This window comes from Marmota marmota, unplaced genomic scaffold (genome assembly GCF_001458135.2).
Source record: "Marmota marmota marmota unplaced genomic scaffold, marMar, whole genome shotgun sequence".
Taxonomy (NCBI): domain Eukaryota; kingdom Metazoa; phylum Chordata; class Mammalia; order Rodentia; family Sciuridae; genus Marmota; species Marmota marmota.
This window is the reverse complement of record NW_025999969.1, coordinates 7,236,385-7,256,765: the sequence shown is the minus strand read 5'-3', so window position 1 is coordinate 7,256,765 and position 20,381 is coordinate 7,236,385. Positions and strand designations below refer to the sequence as shown.

The window sequence follows — 20,381 nt, the reverse complement described above, 5'->3', positions numbered from 1 at the left end:
TAAAGCAGTGGTTACGAGAAAAGTTTGGTTACTGCCCCTAATTAATATTATCATGTGCTGCAGTGTGTGCACTTGGAACTGAATCCGTTTTAGAACTGATGCATCTTAATCCATTGGGAGTCATAAATGCCAAGACCAGAGGTCATTATAGCATCTCTGGAGCCATAAAATTGGAATTGGAGATATAAAGAAAGACTTTGACTTAAAAAAAGAATACCATCACAATTAAGGGGTGTATTAAAGAGAGTAATTGATGGGACATTTGCCAGCTTTGAATTAACTAAATTGAGCCTGAATTTATAAAAGTGCTGGTTGCAGCAAAATGAAACCATCCTTCTCCAGTGCAGTGAGACAGTAATGTTATCCCATTATGATTCATTTCAAATTGGAGCTCTTCCCAACGTTAATTTATTTGGTTGGTTAAGAATGAAATGATGGTTACATTGCTATCGGAAAGACTATCCCTTGGTTGCTGGGAGCCATTAGCCAAGTAGGTATGACAATTTCCTTGCCAGCGTACCCCATGTTGCAGTGACATTGAATGTAGGTGACCTTGCTCAAGGACCAAGGCGGATTAGGGTGTTCCTGGTTTAAGATAATCGTGTTTAGGGCGTTCCCAGTTTAGGTTCCAGGTTTAAGGTTTAAGATTATTCCTGCTGGGAATAGGGCGTATCCTGCTGCCTGAGTTCTCACGGGATTCAGACAGTATATTTTGGAGAGAGAAGCCCAGTGGAGGTGAATTTGGGAGAGAAGGTGGATTTGGGCAGAGAACGTGGATTTCCCCAGAACGTGATTGTAGACGGCTGGTGTGAGTTCGGGAATAAAGAGTTGCTGTTTGAATCTACAAGCTGTGTGGTGGCTCGTGATTGTGTGCCCAGCCAGACTGCGGCATTTGTGCCCAGCCAGACTGCGGCACTTGGTTTAAGAGAAATGGAAAGTATTTTCTCTGCTTTTTCCTGCCTTCTATGTTCTTAGCCTTAGTAGGATTAATTAATCCTGGGATCACGAAATTAAGCAATAAATTACAAATGTTCAACCCACAGCTTTTGCATTCCAAGTCTTTGCCTTATGCTTATGTGTGTGTGTGAGTGTGTGGGCATGCATAGGAATGCTTGCTTTTAGTGAAATGGGCAAGTATGAGATATATTGATCCAGTTTTTCCTGCCATTGACTATATAACCTGTCACTTCTCCAAGTACTAAATCATGTTGACAGGACCCATTACATTTCATGAATTTTTTTTTCCTTATCTAGAAGATTCGTAGTTGAAGCACATTTGATTTTAAATGTGAGCCCTGCTGCACTGAAATAGCTGCCTTGAGTTGGAAAGTCAGTTTCTCTGCTAGCAGGGAAGAAGATTTTTAACATGAAGATTCTCTCAACCCCTTTTTGCTTTGGACTAACTTTGGTGTCGGTGATGATCCTTTTAGAATCAGTGCATGGATGGCCATATCTCACCCAAGGTATGTGCACATAAATCTAAAATCCTACAAGTGGGTAAGGAATCCTAACCTTCCCCTTTATATCACTTTGATTTTCAAAAAAATCCTTATTACAATGTGGTTGTAAGACAAAAAAATATAATTTAATTGCCAAACCTCCCCTTGAAAAGTTGCTGTTCTGAATCAAATGGAATCTATGATGTTTTCCTTTTAAGCAAAGTAAGTAAAATAATGTGTACCAAATCAATTTTACTCAACATTGTACTAAATTAATTTCATTTACACTTAATCTTTTTCTAATTGTGTGTCATTTATTTTTTGTGTAACAGTATTGTAGTCAATGACAAATTCAATGCATATTCCTTCTCCATCTTGAAGAAAGGAGATTTTCATTCTTCAGGGTTATTAATGAATTACTTATGAAAGAGAGCATCTCAAGGAAAAGTACAATAAGATAAAAATGTGTTTGCAGGAATTTAAGAATAATAGTGGGGACCATACTTTTGTAATTATGTCAAAATGAATCCTAATGTTATATGTAACTAAAAAGAACTAATAAGAAAGAAAGAAAAAAGAATTAGTGCATGTGAAACCATAGTACTTTCAGGAGGGCAATGCTAACACCCATATTATGCACTAACTATATTTATCAGTTTTCTAGCAAATTTATGACAATTATGATAAATGAAATAATTTATGACATTTGCAATACCATGACAAAATTGATGAAAATAAGTTTCTGCTCTTATCATATCATAATGTGATCTTTCTTTAAAATTTTCAGTGCATTCTATAGTAAAAGTAGCTCTGAAAATAAGTAAGGCTAAATTTTGTGCTGATTTATTAGGCAATCAACCTTATTGAAATGTTTATATATTTCATATATAAAAAATATATTTTATGTTTTAAAAATAGTGACTTAAAATATAATAATAATGTTCTTCAAATAATATCCCTTCTGGCTTAAATTCTGTTTTTTTTTTTTTTCATCTAACTGATGTCCTTGTCAGGAAGGACCTCCTTTACTCTTTCATAGAGGGAGTCAAGACAGAATGTAATAAATTTTGTCCATGACACCAGATTGAGAAAAGGGATCAAGCTTCCCACATTTGGATCTAATTCAATTTTACAAGAACTTGTTACCTCCAATGTGGTTTTAAAAGTCAAAGAAAATTAGAACAGTCCTTTTGAAAACAAATAAATTTGCATGCATCTTTTTATTTATGAGAGTTTTCACTTTGAAAAACAGATAGTAACAGAAACTTAAATAAAAGTCTGGGAGTCAAAGATTCTGGATTTTATCCATGGCACTCACATCTTATCTTTGTTTGTCCAGTTAAAATCATTATACTTGGTAGGTCTCTTTCTGCAAAATACTTAGATTTCTAATATTTTTTAACACAGTGTAAATGTGAGGGAAAATATGGCCATTTGTTGAGAACTTCACAAAATTAAGTGTAAGTTAGTGATAACTAATTGTAACTTCCAATTTCAGATATATGTAAAATATATTTTAAAAAACTAGTTCTATAGATTTGCTACATTACAAATCAATAATACTCTGACCTTGGAATTCCACACAGTGATTTCCTTAACTCACCAGCAGCATCCTGGGAACATCTATCTCTGACATCCTCTTTGATCTCAGTGTCATCAAATATTAATGAGGAAGATTAAGTTTTCTTATTAATATTATTTTCTGATATAAATTGTTCAAGACTAGAGGGAGCTTCTCTCCCTACACAAATGTCTGAAAGTTACCAAGTATTTCAAGCGAACATTTATCTGCTGATATTGACTATAAAGCTTTCTCTCTATGTGGTAGATAACATCTAAGACAAAGGGCATTCTCCTTCTTGCCTTTATTTCCTGGGGCCATATGAAAGTGTGCCTCAGTAGATAATCCGCAGTGGGAAAAATCCCTTACCACCAAGGTGAAAGAAAGAATGATCAGAACTATGGAAAATTTAATTTTTGTTATATTATCATTTTGAGAGCTTCCAAGTTTCTTTCTGGTAAAATTTCTTGACTCTGTTCAGTTAAAAGCTTCACATGAAAAGCAAGGGGATAACTAAAATTTTGCAGATTTAGTATGTAGAGAGTGGCAATGAGTCAATATTTTCTGTGTATTTGCAAAATCACTCACTCTAGCAGCTGAACAGTGTTACCATCCTTTATGCCAAAGGTCATCTATGCTCAGATCTTTCATAAGCAAATACTTTATCAATCTTAATCTGCTGTTCAAAGGTAGAAACATTTTTATAGTACATGTTTTCTATTTTAAAGCTGTCTTTTAAAACTAAAATCAAATGTAAGACAAAGACTTATTTTCTGTTGTTTTTCTTAGCCAATATTTTTCTTTACTTTAGAAATAAAATGTTCAACTTCTTGAAATAAATTTTGTCCTTATTGATTCCATTAAAAGATGGTTATCCTTAAAAGTGGCAAAAAGAACTTCTGAGGACAAATAGTCATGCAGGTATAGTCACTGGAAGCAAAAATTATAAAGGCAAATCTATTCATTTTGTATTTTAAAAAACGTTCCACTTACATATGCAGATAAATGAACTGTGCAGTAAGCAAATGAAAACTTAGATTCGTATTTTCCTAGTTATCTTCCTCCTACTCTCATAAGTTTTCCAAATTGAAAGCAATTAATCTGTTTCTCTTATCGAAGTCTAACAGTTCTCTTTCTGAAACAGTAGTCATTGTCATCTTGCTTTAAAATACACCTTTTTTAAATCAAATGAAAACATTTTAAAGATTATAATTTAACATTTTAAGGAATGATTAGAATAAAAGGCATTACCTAATCGTATCTTTTCCTTAACCATCTCTTGAGGATCTTTGTCTAATTAATGTTGAGCAAAACTTACATTAATATTCTATTAATATTTTAAATAGTCAAAAGAAAAAAAAGTCTCATGCAGATAGTTTCTAGTCTATGAACCAAAGGAAATTGAAGAACTGAATCACAATTAAATATCTTTGGTCAGTGCAGAAAACTTTGATGATGTCACTGGCCCCAAATCATCATTTTCTTCCTTTAATTAGCCACTTAACTTCGTTCAACAACTGACATTTTTTAGACACAGGGAAGATAGATGACTTACAGAACACAGTCAGGTTATGATCCAGTCCTCTAGCTAAAACTGTAGTGCTGTCACTCCTAACCTTCAACCTGGGTAACCTAGCTTTGGCCCACACTGTAGCAGTTATTATGAGGAGAGAAGGAAAGGGGAAATAAGCCTGCAGTCATTAAAGTTCATTGCTATATCTAATTATTATTTCAATGGCATTATTAGTAGAAGTTTTGTCAAATATTCCATATTTTACACCTTGAATCAAGTTGTTGTCCCAATTTCTACTCCAGAATAAAGACGTTTGTAGTTCTGAGAGAGTTGCAAGTAATAAATGGCTGTGAGTAAATCAAGAAAAATTGAAAGATGTCAATATGAAAAAGTAGGTAGCATTTCAATTGACTTGTATTTAAATATACATATCAAATCAAATAAAAATCAAATGTTATTATTTTCTCTTTTAAACAACTTTTAGATTTTTATTTCTTATGTTAAATGCAATAACATAATATTTCAAAAACACAAATTATAAAGAGGGAAGTACAATTTACCTGCAATTTCACTACTCAAAATAACACACACAAAGGATTAGGGTACAATCTTCCATGTAATTCTCTCTCACATCATCTCTCTCTGTTCATATATAGTCACTGATTTATAAAATGGTCTCTTTGAATTGCACATCTCTCTACATCTCTATTATTGGTGAATATATACATTGAGAGTTGCCAGTGCAATCCATTTAATTAGAAACAATTTCAGTGACTGACTCCAATTGGAAATGGTGGTGTGTGATCATTACAGGAAATGAACTGTTTCTACATAAAAAAGATATGAATCCTGAGGAACTATTATGGACTCTCCTGAATAAAAAGTTTGATTTCCAGAGGCCCTCCAACACTGGTGAGTTAAGAATGAAGTCAAGATTTTGCTATTAAACAATCTATTCTATCTTCAGACCTGCTCTTTCATTTCTACTGGGGAATGTAGCTCAGTGGTAGAGTGCTTGCCTAGCATGTACAGGCCCTAATGTGTCAAAAAAAGTTAACAATTAAAATAATAATAATAATAATAATAATAATAATAATGAAGATCCCTCATATCCCTACACTGAAGGCTTAAATGTTGTTGTTGTTTCATATTTATGCTGATAGCCATGGAGTTATTATTCTGCTATATTTGAAGGTCCTAAATGGAATTGCAATTTGGAAAGTGGCTGGCATGGAGACTATGAATTAGGAACTGATGGTACATTAACTGAGATTGTTTTCCTTTGAAGTATAGGGGAATCTTATTTACAAATATGCACCAAACTGATCTCCAAGAAATTATTGAGATTTTGTCAGAAATTTAGCAAGTCTAGAAAATGTCACAATACAACAATGTGGTATCCTCTCATACAACATTTGCAGTAGCCTTTTTTTAAGGTTTGTATATATAGGACAAAATATTAGCTAAAAGAATACTTTAGGGCTGGGGATATAGCTTAGTAGAGCATTTGCCTAGCATGTTCAAGGCTTTAGGTTTCATCTCTACTGCAAAAACAAAGGAAAAAAAGGCCTTAATTAATACTTTTTAATAAAGCAAGATTTTAAAGTTAGAAGTAAGGTATTCCCATTGGAGAAAATTAACAAAATTACAAAAAAAAATTATTTTGAACTTATAAAATCTGGAGAGTTACTGTTAGTATTTTGGGTGAATTTTCTTTCCCAAAGAAATTATTTACATGTAGAATTTGTATTTTCTCTTTTGATTTTTTCATTTAATATTTTCTAAGTCAGTAAAATTATAGGAGTTTATTATAAAATAGTCAACGATGTAACTATTGATCTATGTTAGAAAATTTTGTGCTTAATGTTGGAAGGAGATATTTTCTCATGACTTAACTGATTGAACTTTAATATTATGGGTATTGAAAAATACATTGAGTTTTTATATTAGGAATTCGTGTGTAACCTCAAATCATATGAAAAAGACCTTTGCCTTCCATGTAAGATTTTGAATGTGTGTCTTGAAGTGATTAAATATTTATTGCAGTGTCCATTTTTCATATGACAAGTTTTTTTTTTTTACAGATTTAGAACTGGCTAACAATTTAGAACAACATAACCAGGTGAGAATGTGTAATACTTAAACATTCAATTTTAATAACAATTATAAAACAATTTTTTGTCACATAATATTTTTTTAAAAAAATTATTACTACTAGCCAGGTGCGGTGGTGCACACCTATAATCCCAGCGGCTTTGGGGGTCTGAGACAGAAGAATCACCAGTTCAAAGCCAGACTCAGCAAAAATGAGGTCCTAAGAAACTCAGTGAGATCCTGTCTCTAAGTAAAATACAAAGTAGGGCTGGAAGATGTGGCTCAGTGGTAAAGTGCTCCTGAGTTCAATCTCCAGTAATGGCCCGCCCCTGGAAAAATTATTAATACTATATTGTGAAACATTGTTCTGGCTGGAGAAAGAGTGAAACCAATATTTTTTAGGAATTGGTATACTATACAACACAAAACAATTAAAGTACACTATACAACACAAAACAAAACTATGGCTGTATGATCTTAAGTATAAAATGTTTAGAAATCTAGATTGTAGTTTTAGCTCTCTAGTTACCCAAATATGAGAACTTGGGCCAACTAAAATTCTCTAGAAATCTCATCTGTAAAATAGGAGGCTAGAAATTGGTGTTTCTTCCAGTTATTATTTTTGAACCATGGGAAATTTTTTCCCCCAACAAAATGTTGTGTGTTCTGTCTATGAAACATCTAAGAATGGAGCTACTGTAATTCAGGCAGATGGCTCGGAGACCCTGCTGGGTGGACTTCTTGAAAGGGAGCCTCCTATCAACCTCATCTTCTCCACTCCTTGGCATTTTATGAAGATGGTTTGAAAATCATTGAATTGCATGATTTCTAAACTCTCTTGAATACAATTGGATGCTATTCCATTATTCTGTGAACTGTGTTATCCTTGAGGAGAGAGAATTATGCCCATCATTCTCTTCCCAGCAGCAAGGATGTGGAGACATGAGTTGGTCCAGGCTGAACCCTATTTTGGTAGTTGTGTCTTCAGGGGTTAGGCAACTGGCAAGCTTGTTGAAAATTCAGACAAGTGGAATTTTGGATTGGAACCTTAGATTCTCAAAATATTTCTCCCTTCCTGTGAGAAAAGGACAAAGATTTCAGGAAATCCAGACTTTCCTATAACTATTTGGAACTCCTTGAAAGGACTTCTCATTATAGGTGACATAAAATCAAGTGCAACTACCCAGACTATATTTCCCCATGAATTGACACCCAGAGTTGTCTTCTTTCACCAAAGCTCTATTTCTCTGCATTCCTACCTTAGTCATGTACCTTTTTCAGACAGCCTCTAAATGCAAGTTTCCCAATGTTTTTTTGAAGGGGAGTGGGAATTGAGCCCAGGGGTGCTTTATTACTGAACCACATCCCTGAAGCTTTTTCTTTCTTGTTTTGAGACAGGGTCTTGCTAATTTTCCCTCTTGTGATCCTCCTCCCTTAGCATCCCATGTCTTTGAGATTACAGGCATGTACCCCCACACCTAGCTCCTATTTTTTTCACGCTTTATCTTTTTGCTTATTTCCTCTTATTCCTTTCCTCTTTTTCTCTCTCTTCTTTTCTTCCATCTTTCTTTCTATTTCTTGCTTTTGTCCTTTCTTTTTCTTCAATGGAGACTACAGTGGTGGTTATTAAAGGCTAATTAATTATCTTTTAAAAATCTTAACAGCTAGAAAAACTCAAAGAACAGCTTATGGGGGCAAAAGATACTGAGCTGTCCTATGCTATAGATGGTCTATCCTCTTCCCATCCTATCAAACGAGGTAAGCTTTTATTTGAAAGTTTTGTAACTGACTTGTAAACTGTTATTTTCATAATTAATTCTGAGATGGAAAAGATTAAGTGGATATTTTTTAATCTGATGGTAGTTATCAAGATCAAGACTCATATTTTTGAAAAGCAATTCTAATGAGAGTGTTCCCCTGGAATGAATCTGAGCTCTGTAATGGTTGGACGGTCATACTTACCAGGTTTCAGTGAAAAAGGTCCCTAATACTTAAAACTTCTGGTTTACTGTTGCTATTTTGGCCTAAAAATCGATCCCAGGTGGTTCAAAAATAAAGGTAGTTCAATTTTCAGTTAATTCAGATCTTCAGACCTTTTTCCTTTATGTGAGGGGAACCCCACTGCTGTAACACTTGCTCTGAACTCCAATGTTTATTCATAACAGTTAAACTTACCCAGATTCTTTTGCATCACTCTAAATTTTCATAGTTTTTCCAGGAAATTCTTGATTTTGCTGACTCAGTTCTTATTATTGAAAAAATTAAATGTACTCTGTCTATCCCCATCCATTATTGATGTGAAATTTCTTAGGGTGCATATATTTTTACTTGTCTCCTTATTCCAGATGTGAATTTAAATTTTATAAAAATATCTTTTTATAATACTACTAAAAGGAAAGAGGATAAACTAGTATCTAAGAACTTAGCATATATCAGAAATTTTATATTTTCCAAAATAGACTAGGCATTAGCAAGACAGTCAGCAAGACACACTGGTAAATGTGTGCAAGTTTTTTTTTTTTTCTGAGTTTACATGAAGTCTTACCTATGTTCATCATATTCCCTTCACTTTGTGCCTATTGTGTAGAACACATGGTGTCCACACAGCAGAATACAAAAGGAAGGAAGTAAACATGCTCTTAATTGTAGGAACTAAGTCCATGATCCAATTCTAACTTTATGAGATTGGGGGCACCTGGGAAATGTAGAGAAACACAAAGAATACTTGGAAAGTTCCATCCCTATCTTGAAGAGCTCTGCCTCCACACAGTCAGTCCTTTGTTATCTTCTTAAAAATATAGATCCCCCTCATCCACTCCCATTAGAGACAATTCCAAATGCTTTTCACTGGGGCCACAAAGCACCAAGAACAGGCATTGGGTGTGGTGCCTAGTCTTCACTAAACACAACATGTCTACACTTTATTTACAGACATTTTAAACTAAAAAGACAAGTTATCCACCCCATGCAAATCCAATAATTGGCAGAGGAACAGGGAAAGTATAACCACATTCAATAATCTCATTCATAAGGGAGGACAGGAGATAAACACTGACTGGAATGGTGGCTTCCTGCAATTTGGAAATATCTTGGGGCAAGTATTGTGAAGGACCCTGCCCTGAGGATGGAGAACGGTTTCTTGATTAGGGCTTGGTGGTTCTCAGGAGAGTTCCTTTGATGGTTGTTTAGTTTCCGTTGGCTCCATCTATTTTGAAGTTTTGGTTTTTCCATTAATATCCCTGAATGCATGTCTCACTAGATGGAATATTCCTTCTTGTGAATTGCATGCTTTTTTGGGGTCTTTTCAAACTCTTACAAGGTTGGAAGTATGAGCTTTGTTTCAAAGGGCCAAAGACATTTTTGTTTCTAAGGTTTATGACTTTTTTTTCAATAACACCTTTCACAAACTTAGAAAGCTTTTCCACTGTTTTCTACATAACATATCATATCTTTGAACTATTATAATTTTTTGCATTCTTACCCCAACTTAATAGCAGCTGCCTTGAAGGTGTCTGGAATAACCCTTAAACACTGCATACTTAGTCTGTGTGTCCACCCCTAACCCCCAGCTCTTTATTCCAACTGATATTTCCTGAATCTGTCACTTGAATTATTTTAAAATTTCCTTTCATAGTGCTTGGGATCTAGAAGCTGTTGGCTATTTTATCATCTCAAGACTCTGTACTTCTAATCTCTCTTTGATCCAATTTTATTTGTTGACAAAGATACCAGTTCCTTCCTAAACTCATCAATCTCTTGCTAGTTTTTGCTAAATGAATCCCCAAATAACCAAACATATTTCTTATTTTTCTATTTTCCAAACTTTTTGTCTAGAAGATCAAGAGATGAATGATTTGAATTCCAAGCTATTACATATGCCAGCTTTACCACATATTTGACTGTTTTGTGAAATGACTCTTAATTTTTCCAAAACATAATATCAGTTTCATTTTCTGCCATTAGTGAGTTGCTGAGACTGTGTCATATTTTATATATTTCTTGGAGGAGCATCCTACTTTGAGTTACAATTTGTATATTGGAATATATTACATTAACAAAATATCCTTAAAATAAAGAGGTGCGATGTCCTCTAAGTTTTTTTTTTTCTAATTTTACATGAAGTCTTGCCTCTGTTCATCATATTCCCTCCACTTTGTGCCTATTGTGTGGAACACATGGTGTCTTATGTCTACACAGCAGAATAGAAGAGGAAAGAAGTAAACATGCTTTTAATAGTAGGAACTAAGTCTATGATCCAAATCTAACTTTATGAGATTGGGGCACCTTGGAAATATAGGGGAAAGAAAAAGAAATAGTTGGAATGTTCCATCCCTATCACAGACATTTTGGGCTTATTATGTCATGTGTAACTAAATTGCCTTAGTAGTAATTTGAGGAGATCATTGGATATAGGAATTTGGAATTTAGGAAATTAACCCAGATTGGAGATTTAAATTTGGTATTTATTAGCATCTCCATATTGGGCATTGTGATGAGACTACTGAGAAAATGATTCCAGATATAGAGAGAACATATGTTTAAAGGCCGAGGTCTAGGTGTCTCCAAATTTAGAGATTGGACAGATAAAAGGGAATTAGTTGAAGCGACTGAGTAGGAGTAATCACCACAGAAGGAGGCAACAAAGAAAATGTGCCCAGAAGTCAAGTAAGAAGGGGTTTCCAGAAAGGACACTAAAGCTATGATAGATACAATAAGAATTGATACCTTCCAGCTCAATTTGGCACCAAAAGAATGTCAATGACTTTGAAAATAATTGGTAAACTTTTGGTTAAAGAAATCATGATTAATAAACTAGAATCACTGACAACAGACAATACTTTTTAGGAATTTTGTCATAAAGGGTAGAAAAAATTGGGAGATTAGCTAGAATTACTTGTTTGAGAGCGTCAAGAAGCTTTTTTGTTTTTTCATTTTTATGCAAGGGGTATTAAAACATGTTTGTGTGTCATAGTAAATAAGTAAATATTTGTGGTGATGAATGTATGAAATAAAGTCACAAAAACTTAGCCCACATTATGTGCAAAGTGAGTATTATTGGCATAAGTAGAAACTGACTACCACATAAAACAATATGCGAATGTGAAATGGACCTAGAAATCCAGGTTTCGGCAGTAGGAATGTACACTTGCTGTGATATATTCTAACTTTTAAAATTGTTTAATATATAGTTAATGGATAACTGTTAAAAACATAGTCCTGTAATACCAAGCATAGCATTAATAACGGGAAATTGAATGAGATATCAGGGGACACCAGGATGAGGGCTGGAGTCTTACTTCATGTAAATGATAAATGATTGTAATCATTGGTGAGTTGGCTCTATGGCAATACCCCTCATGAGCAATTCCTTTCAACTAGGTCCAAAATTTCTCAAAATTGTATTGCATTACATATGTAGTTGAACTGCTTATGTGGTACAAGTATGTCTTGGCTAAGTGTAGTTTTATATTTTTCTGCCAGATAGAGATATTCAAAGATCTCTGAAAGGACAGAGAGCACAGTGATGATAACTTTCCAAGGCATACTATAAAAAGAAAATTGGATTTGTGGGCCAAGCTCCTCAGTTTCATGTCTGAAAATAGACTTCTGCTTTCACAGGGGTTTGAGTTTAGTTTTGTTTAAAGAAAGCTGTGGATCTTATAGAAATGAGAAGTATACTCTTAGTATTATGCCATACACTATGTATATGTGGTGCCAAGCACAGGTGTTTTTAGAGTTTAGTTGGGGAAGGAAAGCTGGGCAAGCAGATAGAGTTTAATCATTTATTTCAGAGAGTGGCTAAATTATACTATGGGTTTTTAAACTCTTTTTTATTGTGCATCCTATTATTTCTGAACCAAAGACTCATCTCTCAAAGTTTTTATACACATTTAGATAGAAGAAACAAAAGAAATTTATAATTAGCTAGATGAACCTACTGTAAGAAACATAATAGATCAGGAATAGCCCATGGAAGACTTAAAATGATTTATTTGCATAATTAAGGATTAAAATGATGCTAAATTTTATTTGATTATTCTGAAGCGCCATTTTATGATCACAATTTGAAGGCTCAGTGTGATAAAGATTGAATTTACTTAAATATCACTTGGTGGTTTGCAATGCGATGTTGAAACTCTTTCTTCCTCTTTTCTCAATAAATAAAAGCAAATTTAGAACTGTGTTTTACTTATGTGACTTCCTCTTTGAGACTTCAATTACATAAAAGAGTGAATTTAACAGGTCAGCCTACTATGTTCTCTGGATTGAATTACATGCCTTGTAATGTATAACAGTTATGTCTAATAGAACTTTCTGTGATGGGACCATTCTCTAATTTGCACTATCATTCTGGTAGACAATGGCTTTGAGTCACTCACTACCAAGTGCTTGACATGCAGCTGGTGTAATAGAGAAGCTGACTTGTTAGTTATTTAATTTTAATTAATTTAAAGATCCACATAAAGCTAGATCCACATAAAGCTACTATATTGGACATGCTTTTCACAAAGCAGTCCCTCCTACTTTCTGAAGTACACACATTTTATTAAAATATAAGGTTTCATAAAATACCCTTCTAATAAAAAATATTTTTTTTTCTTTAGCTTGCTTTTGGAAATACTGTGTCTAAAGCTTTTTCTATGGATGCAAAAAAGATAAGAATGGCAGACAAAGATCTATCTATATGTCTATATACAAAATATCTACTGCTTAAAGATTGCAACTGTTTCAAACATAAGGAAGCTGTGGCATTTATTCTGCACATTATTTTTCTCACTTTGTTACTAAGTGGGTTCCAATGTACTTAATGTTTATGTTGTGAATATGACAAATCACTTGCATTGGTGAATTGCATGTGACTATTAAAATGACTTTTGAGCTGAAGGTGAAATTGCTGTATCTATTTATGTTTTCATAAATTCATTGCTTATAGTTTTGTCTTATGATGACTGCAGTTAAAATATTTTAAAAAGCATCTTGGAAAATTAAAATAAATTATATTGTCTCAATTTATGTGGAAAATATGAATTATTATTTTTTTATGATTGTGTTGGCCATCCTTTCTTTTCTGCTAATTTGAACAATTGTCACCATAACTATTGAAAAAAAAAACATATATTACTGACAAGCAGAAATGTATTATTTATTGGACTCTTAGAGAAGTAGTGCTGGATGTCTCTTACAATAAAATGTAAGAAAACTTTCTTACAAAACATTATGTCTATTAATTTTCAGCTCTGTTTCCCCTACAACATTACAAAACCATTTGAGACTCCCAGCATGCCTGTAAGAGGATAGACCTAGTGTGATAAAAACCACCAACCAAAAACCAAAGAGCTTCTTGGTTTTCCTTTGTTATGTTTTTGTTTCACACCTATTTTTTTCTTTTTTTCTTTCTTCTCCTTCTTTTTTGGTACTGGGGATTGAAGCCAGGGCCTTATGCATGCTAGGCAAGCACTCTATCACTGAGCTACACCCTCAGGCCTTATTTCCTATCTATTCATCAGGCTAGTTATGCTTACATCTGAGCAAGCTTATTTAACCAATCCAAGGTTGGAAATTTAGCCTGAATTCTGTCTGCCACCCATACTGGAACAGAGGTATTATTAAAGAAACTTTATAGCTAAAGAATTTAAACGACTTGACTAGTATGTGGTAGCTGACCAGATGAGCTCACACACATTCCCTTACTTTACCATATGAGGAAGAAATGGATTTTTATCTAATCATGTGTGGTTCTTAAAGATAAAATCTCAAAAGATGACATGAACAGTATTTCTTAAACCCCTCAAAGTAAAACAGTACATAGAACAGACTAATTTTAGCAAGTTGCCTATAATGATACCAATATACTTGCTTAGGAACCATTCAAGTGTACATTAATAAATATTAGTGGCACAGTAATGCCTGAAGATGTTTCCATGTATTTACAACAGTTGTAAACACAAATGTACTTTTACCAAAAGAAAGATGAAAAATTCTTTTATCATCTCATGGTTATTAACTTTGGAAAAGCTGAACAATATTTAAGCATCTTAAATCTTTGGGTATAAGGAAATAGTGACATTCACAAAGTTTTTGATGCCTCTTCTTTTTAGAAGATTTTATTATTTTTTTTCAATAATTTCTTTAAGAAATTTAATTCCCTGAAGATATCTATAGACTAAACGTACAATTGACAGCCTTTTTGTAGTGTAAATTTTAAGATAATATAGCCAGGAATCAATGTCCTCTCATAAAAAGTTGGTTATGTAATTGCACCAGCAGGCAGAAATCCATGTTCACATATTCATTTGCATTATGAAACACTGCATGGGGGCAAGGAGTTAAAAAGGTAACATATTATTTTAAAACTAAACAATCCTTCACATTTGTGGCTTTCCAAGGAAATGTAGTTAGATTTAGTAATAAGCAAGTCCACTGAACAGAGAAATGAAATGAGTTTCATGTTCTTAACTGAAAGTGATGTCTTAATTTATAGTTATATTAGAAGAGGATCCTATTTAAAACTATGATATTGCTGACTTATTTTCTATTTTGTCTGAAGTGATAAAAATTAAAATATGAAAACGAAATTATAGATGGGGAAAACATTTTTTCTTCATTAAAGTTTTGTGTATATTAGACAGGCATTGCATATCAAAATAAACATCAATGAATAGATTGTGGTGTCATATTTTATTTAAATTGGATGTCATAACCCAATCTTGAATTAAAAATATTATATAGAAATCTATTTGTGAAACGCAACTTCAAATCTTTCCCATAAGAAATATTTCAGCTGAAGTCGTTTTTAATACCATTGGTCAAAGCACAAAGTAGCACCTAGTTGCTTTAGATGCTTACAAATATTCAAATGGGATTAAATGGAAAGAAAGAACTTCCCAGGAATAGGGAACAATTCCATAGTTCATCAGAAGGCTGGGGAAAGTAGATAGGAGAAATCATTATTTATTTTAATTAATTTTATTGGCTCTCTTTAGTTATACATGACAACAGGATGCATTTTCACATAATTATGGAAGCATGGTATATAATTTGTTCTAATTCAGTTCCCAATACTTCCTCTTCCTTCCCCCTCCTTCTTTCCCCTGTTCCCTTTTTTCTAATCTACTGATCTTTCTGCTATTTACTTAGTCTTTCTTTTTTTAATTATTGTCTGATGGATGTATCTGATGATAAAATTCACTGTGGTCTATTCATATATTTATAAAGGAAAGTTATGTCAGATTCATTCCACTGTCATTCTATATCCCATCCTTACTCCCTTTCTTTCATTCCTCTTTGTCTATTCTACTTATCTTTCTTCTAATCTTTTTTAAACCCATCCCCTTATTTTGGATTAGCTTCTATATATACATAATGGAGTATTACTCAGCTATAAAGAATGACTTTATGGCATTTGTTGATAAGTGGATGAAACTGGAAACTATCACGCCAAGTGAAATAGACCAGTCTACAAAAGTCAAAAGTTGCATATTTTCTGTGATCTGTAGTAACCATTACTTCTTAAATAATCCCTTCAAACTTTGAGCCCTGTAGAATATTTACCCATGTGCTACTTATACCTAAAACAAGAACTAGCTAAAACAAGTATGAAGAACATAATTGGTTATCTTTCTCAAAATTAATTTCTCTTTACTGTAGCACTCTATTACAAATAAAAGAAACACTCATTTACTGTTTTCCCTACACTTTGAAGATTTTTCATCAATTTGAAAATTTCCAGAAAAACTGAGAAGTTTTATGCAAAACAGCTATGTGTTCTAAGTATCCATCATTATTTCTTTTACCTCTTTTCAGATCTTCTAAATTGGGTTTCTAAAAAGCATGTTGCATAACTAAAAATTTAATTTTCTTTTTAACTTAGGCCAATCATCCATTCAATTCTTTTCTAATGCATTTTTGTCACCATGCTATTACTTTGAGTTTATTTTGCTCTGTGTACCATACAAGTATATTAGGTCTGTTGGATGGTGAGTTTTGCGAGAGTTTAAAGGAATAGTGTTCTACAGATGCTTTACACAGTTCTGTCAAATTACTCATGCTGAATCTCTGTTCCATGTTATTTTTGTATTTTGAAAGTATCTCCAGCACACAATGCTTATACACCTAAACTGCAGTAACATCACACTTTTTACTGAGAACTGAACTTTCGAAAGTGCAAACTCTTATGCCTTGATAGGTCAATTAAAAATAATCTGCCTCATTTTAAATACACCACTTCCAAATACATTACGCTCTTCAATGCCTTATTAAGCACAGTGTCTGAACTAGGGTAAATAATTTCCTAGATGAGTCAATACTTCCAAAAAAGATTTGCCATTGTTCTATACTGAAATGTTCTGTGCTGTGCTGGCCCTGGTCTGGGTGGTGGTTTACTACTTACTGATTCTTTAACTTCCTGTCTACTTTCATCTGTTACTTTTGTGTGTAGTTTTTCCCCTCATAATGAACCACTGCTGCTGTTTATTAGCTATCAGTTAAAATTTAGAGAAAATTTGGGGAATAAGAAATATAAAAGTTTAACAAATGAGTAATATCCTTAACTCTAACACAACTCTGGCTTTACAGCTCACTGGGACTGTGTTTTATTTGGTTAAAGTGGACAAAACTTGAATATGATAAAAGTCTATTATTATTATTATTACCAACAAGTTTATGGACAAAGAAAACGAGACAGGTGAATGTACTCCAGCGAAAATACACATCATGGCCTTTCCTTACTACCCAATAATGAACAAACAGATTTTATCTAGTTTTAAGACTCAAATATCTCTCATTACTATTCTTTAACTGAAAAAAAAAAGAAGAAGAAGAATTGTACATGCTTATAGAAGGTATTTCTCTTTATATCATGCTTTTTGAATGTGATTAAAAAATGAGGTCTGGCGAGCAGGTAACCATGCCTGAATAATTAACATACATATTTAAAATATACATGCATTGAAGTGATCTGCATAATGTAATGAAACCAAAACAATACTGTGACGTGATGGACTGAAGTTCAAGGTTTGGAAAAGATTTGCAGAAGGCCAGTTCCTTAAAATTTTATGCTTAAGGAGTATGAAGAACTTCACGGAAGCATCTTCCACATTTCTGTGTCATTTCACCCAAGGAAGTTGCATCTGAAAAAAATGAAAGTTGAAATTGCTAAAACTAATGAGATAGATCAGGTGAAAATCCATCAACTTTAATAAAGATGAGCTAAACCTCTAATTATATGATATTTCATAGTTTTTATATATATGGCATATTTTTATTTTGAAAATAATGCAAAATAATAGTTTTGGATCAAAATGCATTAAAGAACATTTTAAAAAATGTATATGTTCTAGGTGTTTGTGCTCATGTGTTAATAAAATTTATAAAAAGTTTCTGTTAAAACTCCTTTCTTCATATATCTACTGTATTCTGTTTCACTTGAACTTTCAATCTTGGCTCAAAGGATGCTCTTCCGACAAACCAAAGACAGATAAAGAAAAGCTGACTACAACTTTCTGTTTATTGTTAGCTAACATATCAATAATTGCTATCTATTTTGCTCTTGTTAAAAGAATCCCAACATACACTGTCATTTATGTATGATCTTCCTGCTATACTTGAGAGTTATATTAATTTATTTAAATGATAGTTATCAAAATTTTTCTAAAATAAAAATTGTCATGGGCTGGGGTGGTGGCTCAGCAATAGAGCGCTCACCTAGCATGTGCAAGGCCCTGGGTTTGATCCTCAGCACCACATAAAAAAATAAATAAAAGTATGAAAAATTATATAAAAATTATTTTAAAAATGTCATTATAAAACCAAACATATTCATCACACTATTAAAATAATAGCCTTAATGCAGGCATCTTAATTGTCATATTGCTAATTTCATCAGGTAGGTATCCTGATTTTAATGGCAGAGGTACAGAACTTGCTAATTACGTCTAGAGAAGCTATGATACCTGAGACAGAATACCTCTTAAAATCTGTATTGCTTAGAACTAAGGCCCATTTAAAAACTCAAAACTTTGGTACAATGTATTAATAATTTGAGAAAGACATTGTGAAAATATTAGATTATCTTTTTTGCTAAAACACAGAGGAGATTGCTATCAGTTTGGAAACTAGGTAGTGCATAGCAGCTGTGTCTAGACTTGACCTCAAACCAAGCAAAACTTCCATGATTAGGTACCAGTTTCACTTTTGGTGTGAAGACTTAAAATGAAACCCAGAAGGTGAAAACCCACAACTAAACATGCTTCAAAAGATAATATTTCAACCCTCACAGAAATGAAACAAAGATTTTCAGAATGTCTAAGATCTTGTTTCTCTTTGTTTTAGAAAGTATAACCAGTGAAGTTAACATTCAACAATGACAATTTAGCACCAAGAAGACCTGATGGTCCATGAAGAGAATGTTGGCCTAGAAGGCCAAACCTGAGTTTTAGATCTTGCTTTGGCCAAGAGTCTGTAAAAGTTTGGGTAAATCAATTTCCTCTCACAGCACCTGTTTCCTGAATTGCTTTAAAAACTGGAATTGGATTAAAAAACTCTAAGTTTCTGGATATCCAACTACTTAGCTGTTTGACTATAGGAACGTTATTTAATGACTTGTTATCTAATAAATGAGTTGCATGTTATATCACAATATCACATGCTTTTTTCAAAGGCATGTAGTCACAATAGGAAGAAAGAGTTCAAAAATAACCTTGAAAATTTGAATGGATATAAATATCATTTTATGGGTTCTGTTATTCATATAAAACACAAAACTTCACATGAGGAAGTAAAAAATCTTGGGAGATATTTGTGGGAATATAAACAATAATTAAGAAGGTGAATTCACAATGATTGACGAAAGGGAAAGAGAAAATACATGATATTAAGTTCTTTTCTAAACCAGTCTTTCATGATATTACTGTCTTAAGATTTTAAAGATTAAAAAAAGCAATTTTCAAGATGCTAAACAAGATTTGTTAAGAGAAGGATAAAATTTACTAATTTGTATTGCACCCAATAGTGATTCAGGAAAGATTATATTAATTCAACTCTGTAGATTAAGAGTAATCCAGAATTTCTATGGCCTGGAATTTCATATAAGTATTTATATGAACATGTATTTCCTGTACAGTTTGTTTATCATACTTGTTTTGGTTTAACTCAGAAATTTAAAAATGGGTAACGATCAAGGATGGCAAGTTGATTGGATTTAATTGTTTTAATCTCAGTGCCATTCAATTAATACATTAAGAAACTGGAGGACATGGGCCCTATTCCATGAGTTACTTGGTTTTTAATAGCAATTAGCTACTTCCTACTTTAATGTGGTGATTTTTAACAACTCGTAAGAGTGTACTTGGTATGTTCTAGATGTGAAGAAAAAGTTCATTCTGAGTTTTGAAGATAGTGCAGTTCAAAAGGTAGTAGGAAGGGGAAGGGATATGGGGGTAAGAATTATAGCAGAAAGAATCAGACATTATTATCCTATGTACATTCGTGATTACACCACTGGTGTGATTCTACAACATGTACAATCAGAAAAATGAGAAGTTATACTCCATTTATGTATGATGTGACAAAATGTATACTATACTGTCATATATAACTAATTAGAACAAATAAAAATAGGTAGTATTCAATAAATGGTTATATTTATGGGCATTCAGTAACTGTAGAACATCATTAATCAACAAATACCCAGTGGACAAAATTTATTTTAATTAAGTCATTCTGATAAAAAATATGTACTTCTTATTGTGACTGTAAAGCATTTGAGGAGAAGGAA

At 33.0% G+C, this 20,381-nt stretch overlaps 2 protein-coding genes across 2 annotated transcripts in view; one reads left to right on the top strand and one right to left on the bottom strand.

Annotated features, from left to right (window-relative positions):
* The first annotated feature begins 927 nt into the window (after positions 1 to 927).
* Uts2b (urotensin 2B) lies at positions 928 to 18,972 on the top strand. The gene is made up of 5 exons (XM_048803966.1): positions 928 to 1,463; positions 5,327 to 5,425; positions 6,598 to 6,635; positions 8,272 to 8,365; positions 18,938 to 18,972. The coding sequence occupies exons 1-5, from the start codon at positions 1,367 to 1,369 to the stop codon at positions 18,970 to 18,972; spliced, it is 363 nt and encodes a 120-aa protein (XP_048659923.1). The 5' UTR covers positions 928 to 1,366.
* Ostn (osteocrin) overlaps positions 13,471 to 20,381 on the bottom strand; it is a 42,632-nt gene continuing 35,721 nt past the window's right edge. The window contains exon 5 of the mRNA XM_015499904.2: positions 13,471 to 17,736. The gene's annotated coding sequence lies outside the window, so the exon portion shown is untranslated. The remainder of the gene's footprint in view (positions 17,737 to 20,381) is intronic.